The sequence below is a fragment of the Octodon degus genome, unplaced genomic scaffold (assembly GCF_000260255.1).
Source record: "Octodon degus isolate 3935 unplaced genomic scaffold, OctDeg1.0 scaffold00287, whole genome shotgun sequence".
Classification (NCBI taxonomy): domain Eukaryota; kingdom Metazoa; phylum Chordata; class Mammalia; order Rodentia; family Octodontidae; genus Octodon; species Octodon degus.
In genome coordinates, this window is record NW_004524863.1 from 1,140,801 (window position 1) to 1,147,290 (window position 6,490).

General features: G+C 49.5%; 1 protein-coding gene across 2 annotated transcripts in view; it reads left to right on the top strand.

The window, feature by feature from the left end:
• Positions 1–6,490, top strand: part of Pym1 (PYM homolog 1, exon junction complex associated factor) — a 29,091-nt gene that overhangs the window by 553 nt on the left and 22,048 nt on the right. Inside the window, exon 1 of one of the 2 annotated variants that reach the window (XM_004647117.2) lies at positions 5,236–5,567. The exons of the other annotated variant lie outside the window; for it this stretch is intronic. Within the exon in view, the coding sequence (XP_004647174.1) occupies positions 5,534–5,567 (34 nt within the window). The 5' untranslated portion in view covers positions 5,236–5,533. Of the gene's footprint in view, positions 1–5,235; positions 5,568–6,490 lie in introns of those variants that run through there. 2 annotated transcript variants of the gene reach the window in all.

The following is a 6,490-nucleotide window of genomic DNA, read 5'->3' on the forward strand; positions in this document are numbered from 1 at the left end:
GCGGGCGGACGGCAGGGACTGAGCAGCAGACGCGGCCGCGCGGGGCCGCCCCGCGCCTGACGACACAGCCGCCCGCCCCCCACCCAGTCGCGCCGCCGCTCCCGCGCCCCCGACTCCCAAACTCCGGGGCCGGACAGGCCCGCGTTATCAGGCTCCCAGCCCTACAGGACCTGTCCCCCGGACCTCCCCGGTGTCTTCGGGGCGCTGGGCTGCGCCGCCTTCCCCAGTAGCCGTAGCCCGCGGCAGCTCTGCCTCCACTTACTTTCCCTCTTTGCAACGCTCACCTGGGAGGCCGAGGTTAGAGGCCGGCAGCTGCGCACCCAACCGCCCATCCGCGCACCCTGCGCATCCACCCACTCCTAACCGATGCTGTCCTGGACTTCCCTGCCCAACTCCTTTCTATCACCAGGACCGCACACCCTCGAGACCCTAGCTCGGGCAAGACCAAAGGGTCACACCCCACAGCCCACACCGAGACCCATCCGTGCCCTTCCCGAAAGGCTCCACACCACCTAACTGCTGGAGACAATCTGCCCATTTTCTCGGCCAGGGCTTCTCACCTCCCTTTCCAACCTATTCCTCCAGTGTACGGCCACCGCTTTCAAACAAGATGCATATCTTCGCCTTAATTCTAGGGTGGAGGTGTGGGTGCAAAGAACACTGCCCTGTGTGTGCCCTTCCTCCATGCCCTAACCCTCCCAGTTTACCCGCTGACCTTGCCAGTGGTGTAGAAGGCCCTGGCGCAAAGTAGGGGTCAGAAAAGGGATCCTTTCAGCTTCTCCTGCCTGGAGGTGGTTCAGGAGCTGTCAAGACTCTTGGGCCAGCATGGCTGGTGCTGAGGCTGGTAGAGCAACAGGGAGAGACAGGGGCCTACGGACTTGCTGGTAGGAATGGAGACCCAGGCGTCCCACTCCCTGGCTCCGCCCCAACCCCTGTGAGCACCCTCCTACCCTTCATTGAAGTAGGGCGAATAAAAATGCCTTGGGTTCCTGGAATCGCCCTTTTTACACCTGAGGTGTGTGGGTGTGTGGGGATTTCTGACTGGAAGCCTGTACATGTGCGTATGAGTGGTGTGCATTTATCTGTCCACATACACAATATACATATTTTAGAAGGGGGTCAGAGAGGGAAAGGAATAAATACACTTATAAGGCCCTCTAGTGGAAACAAAGGAACCTAAGAAGGTCTAGATAGATTGCAGACAGGCTTGTTGAAAGAATTTCTCCACTTTTATCAGAAATATAGATCTTGTAGTAACAGGTTTTGAGAGTATTATTATTGTATCTAAACTGGGCATGTAGGGGCTGGGGAGATAGCTCAGTTGAATAATCACTTGCCTGGCAAGCTCAAGGGCCTGAGTTCAATCCCCGGCTCTGCCAAAAAAAAATAAAAAAATAAATAAATAAATAAATAAACTGGGAATGTGGGCCGGGGAGATGGTTTAGTGGAATAAGTGCTTCCCTGGCAAGTGCAAAGGCCTGAGTTCAATCCCTGGTTCTGCCAAAAAATAAAAAAATAAACTGGGAATGTGGTGCAGGGTGTGGAGGAGGGTCTGTATGCTTTGGTGTCTCTACAGGTCTCATCCACAGTCTTGATAAAAGACAAGGGCCCTGCCACTCCTCACCCCCACTTTTCTTTTCTTTTTTTTTTTTTTTTTTGGCGGAGCCAGGGATTGAACTCAGGCCCTTGCGCTTGCCAGGGAAGCACTTATTCCACTGAGCCATCTCCCCAGCACCCCCTCCACTTTTTTTCTGTAGTGCTAGAGACTGAACCCAGAGCTTACAACATGTTGCATGTGCTCACCCTATTCCCAATCCCATTGTTCATTCTTTTTCCTCTCTCTGTCTCTGTCTCTGTCTCTGTCTTTCTCAACAGTCTTATTGTGAATCCTAGGCTGGCCTAGAACTCCAGGCCTCCTGCCTCAACCCCTGAGTAGCTGGGGTTACAGGTATGATACACCACACTTGCTCATCCTTAACAGTGTTTTCTTTATCATAAACAACTTCATCTTCCTCTATGACCTCCTTAGTCATAGTCAACACTTTTGAAGGCTGACTATACACCGGAGACTATACTTAGCCCTGCAGTCAGGCAAAAACAGCTCAGTTGAAGGACTGCACCAGAGTGGTTTCATGTGTAGCAGACTTCTCTCTGCCCTAAACCACCCTAAGTAAACATATAAGAGTAGACCCATAATCCCTCTTTAATAGTTTCTACACAAATTTAAAGACATTCTTTTAAAGTTTTTTTTCCCTGTAGCTCAAGGTATTTATTATTATTATTATTATTATTATATGTTTGTTTGAGGGTTTCACTTTGTATTCCAGGCTGGGCTTGAACTATGTGGCCCAGGTTGGCCTCTAATACCAGTGATTCTCTTGTCTCAGCCTCACAAATGTTAGCATTCATTTTTTAAAGTTTTACTGAATTTCAAAGTGGGAATGTGAGGTTATTTCTCTAATAAGGAATAGGATGGAATCAGTTTTGTTCTAGTCTTGTTTTTGTCTTCATTAGGATCTGTGCTCTATTATACCCTGTCAGTTATTGGTGGGGGTGGGGGTAAAAAGGCCAAGAAACATCTGAAGAGGCGTCTAATGCCTAAGGTTCCAGGTGCTCTTTTCTTTAATCAACCACATCATAAAAGTCAGAAAGAAAAAAACCCACAATGAACAAAGGGAAAGGAAAAAACAACAGCTTGTTCTCCCCTGCTTTCTTTCCTCTCTTCCTCCTCAGGATAGGGGGGCCACATCCGGGGCCCAGAGCTGGGTACTAGGCTAGTCTACTAAACAGACAATAGAGTTTCACTTCCTGTCAAGCTCAGAGCTGGGGCAGGATATATGAGGGTACAGGGGGTTAGGGTGGCAGAGAAGGTTGGGTAGTGAACAGGGCCACTTTAGGGTTCCCCCTTGCAGAGCAGCTTCATTGGAAGTTCCATTCAGAGTGTTGGAAATAAGCCCCTAGACTCAGTTTGTTGGAGCAGATAATGAAGCACTCAGATACCAAGAAATCTTAGGCAAGGCTTGTTACTTTTGCAAAAGGGCCCAAACTTGAGGTAGCAGGCCTAGGATAAAGGAGGGTTGCCCCTTTTGCAGAAGGATTCTCATTGGCTGGTTTGGAGGTTCACAATCTATTCCAATTAGCTCAGAGGGGAGCCTGAGAGGCTGCTGAGGGAAAAGAACAGAGAAGAGGGGAATGTGGAGAACAGAAAACCCTTAGCCCATGATAAGCTATCTGGTTTGTAGCTGTGTTCCCAGGATTGGAACTGAGTGGGCATTTTCTGTAATCTAGTGTGTTCAGGAGGGTTATCTAAGATAGCTAGAGTTCAAGATGGAGCCAGTCCTGCTTGATAGAAAACACAGAACTTACTGTTTCCCGTAAGAGACTTCCTCTAGGAGTTCAGTCAAAAGGAGTATGTCCCACTAGTTTTCTGAAGCTTCATCCCATCCACTCACAGCATTATAAAGCTAAAGATAGGATGCTAGCTAGTGAGGGCTAAAGCAAAATTGGTGAAACAGGGCCAGGGATATAGTGGCATAAATGCCTGCCTGGCAAGTGGACAGTCCTGAGTTTGATCCCTGCTAAAAAAAAAAAAAAAAAAAAAAAAAAAAAAAAAGGGCCAGGGAGATGGCTCAGTAGAATAAGCGCTTCCCTGGCAAGCACAAGGGCCTGAGTTCAATCCCCGGTTCCACCAAAATAAATAAATAAATACCCCCAAAAAAACACATTTAAGGTTGGCATTCTGAGCTCTTGCACTGTACTGTATGCAAACTGTTTGTTTTGGAGGTGTGAAATTGAGGGGTATCTTGTTGTGTTGCCCAGGATGACCTCAAACTACTTGGCCCATGCGATTCCCCTGCCTCAGCCTCCAGAGTACTGGGATTACAGGCAAGCAACACTGCCCACTGTATCCACATAGTTGTTAAATGAATCTTTTTTTTTTTGGCTCCGAATGCCCTCAGGGGTGGTTTGGCCAGCTGGAGTGTTGTGGGGATCGAACTACAGCAACCTGAGGCTGACAGCTTTGTGGAAGCAGCCACTTAAACAACTGAGCTAAGGCCAGGCCCCCAAATGAATCTTTTTGAAAGCTGAACTAGGCTGTATGTTGAATAAGGAAATCAGAGAATGGAAAGGCAGGCAAAGGTGTGACCCCAAGAAAACTTGAATCTCAGTTTAAGCCTTAGGATTGTCCACTGTTTTTTATTTTTATTTTTAATTTATATATATATATATATATATATTTTTTTTTTTTTTTTTTTTTTCGGAATCAGGGATTGAACTCAGGCCCTTGCGCTTGCCAGGGAAGCACTTATTCCACTGAGCCATCTCCCTGGCTCTTTTTTTTTTTTTTTTTTTAAATGAGGCTTTGCTTCCTAGAGTTGGAGTTATCACCCCCTCTCTCCTCCCTGATGGAATAAATACCCTTGGACATTATCTTAAGCCACAGTGGCGAAAATAGAGGAAGGTAAAGGGTCGACAATGAAAAAGGAGTAAAGGGATGGAGGAGGGCCCAGTTGACCACTGAGAAACCTGGGGCCAGCCGCTCCCAGGCTGTAGGAGAAACAAGTTTAACAGGACTTGGCCCTGCAGGAACAACGGTTGCTAAAGCAGAGGGGGAGGGAACTTCTGGTTCTTCTGAAGAATGATGAGGCAGAGTCGGGGCAGGACTACAAAGGGAGTGACTACGCCGACCTGGATTATTGGCGAGGTGTCCTGCTTTCTATCTCCAGTGCCCGGGGACGTGCACGAGGTTAATTAGAACACTAGCGGGGTCCGCCCTGGTACCACCGCCTGCCCTCTGACCCAGGGGCCTTTCCCTCTGGAGGCTTCCCCGGAGGCCGCCGAGTCCCCGGGGCCGCCCCTGGGCCGAGCCTGGTCAGGGCTGCCCGCCCCAACCCGGCCCGCCCCACCCAGCACCGAACGCCGCGTCAATCCAGAGGCCGCGGGGACAGGTGACCGACAGGCAGCGCCCTCCGGCTTGCACGCCTCTTTTGTGGGGCTCTGTCCAGAGTTAAGCTGGCTAGCGAGGGCAGTCGGTACGCGAATTTGACCTCGGCACCTCCTTAGGGTTAATCGAGGTCTTCCTGTCGAACTCAGCAACACTGGCGCGCCCCACGTCATCAGGCTGCTCTAGGGCACGGGGAAGGCCTGGGCCTGGACAGTCTTTCCTTTCCTCGTTTACCAGTCCCCAGTTTGGGTACAGGTGGGCCTTGTGGCCTTTCACTCTCGCAGGTCCTGGTCGCAGGAGTGCTTGGCCGAGAGGAAGACTGTGTGTTGGAACTTCTTTCGGCCCCCAGAAGACTGTTTTACTTGCAACCGGCGCTCATTAATGGTATATGGGGAAGTAAACGAGTCCGAGGCTTTATTTTACCAGACTTCAGCTTCTAGCTCCATCTTCCTTCTACCCTACCCATAAAATGGTGCACTCTCCCTTTAAGACTAAAATGGTGGCTCGCTGTGATCAGGACTCCACTTCCGGTGGGTAGGGGGGCGGGACCCCAGCCCGCTCACGCCGGAAGTGGTTTGAGTTTTCAAGATGGCGACTCCCTATGTAACTGATGAGACCGGCGGTGAGTGCGGGAGTCGCGGAGCCGTTTCTCCCCGGGCTCTCGGGGTAGGGGTTTGAACTTGGAAAGGGGTCTGTGCCCCGCCCATCCCGGGGCCCCTCCTTTGCCCCGCCCCCCGGACCGCCTTCCCCATTCATTCTCCCCTACCAGGGTGTCACCTGCGCCCCCTTCTGGTCTGGTGTTTTTTGGGGGTCTCTGCTTCCGGTCACCCAAACCCCGGGGTCTTTTAATGCTCCCTATGCAGGACCCCCATGTGTCCTCAGCTTTTGTCTAGCAGTTGGAGCTCCCATGTCTCTTTTGGGTTTTCCATCTTTAGGAGCTCCTCAGTCATTTCCCTCCAATTCCTGTCCTTCTCTTTCCCCTCACCCATATGTCTTAGCTGTACCTTTCTGCCCTATCCCAGCCCTATTTTCATTCTTTTTCTCAAAGCTGTGTTTGTTGAAGACCTCTACATTGCTACATAGTGTTTTTCCTACACTCGCCCTAATTTTCATTTGTTAGGTCACTGAGATCCAGGGATGTCAAGTTAATGTAACTTTGATCTTGAGTTTTTTCATTAATAGAACCACCCTTCTCCACCTTCTCCGGTGATAGTATTAGGAACTGAGGGGTTTAAGGCAAGGTGTCTAGTGGCCTTTTTCCTAAGGTCTTTGCCAGGCTGATAGAACCCACTATTCCTTCTGGCTTGGGAAACACTTCAGCCTGCCTGTCTGAGATTCTGAAGTGTCAGCTCTGTATGTGAGAAGCAGAATCAAGGCTTCTTTCGTGGTTTTGTCCCATCTTAATTGCTTTGTCATTAGAAAAATGGGCATAATAGTAATACTGACTCAGTGGTGATAAAATAATGTATGGAAGATTTTAAGTGCTGTGTAAGTGCAAGGCAGTTCTGTTTTTTTTTTTTTTTTTTTTTTTTTTTTTTTTTTTTT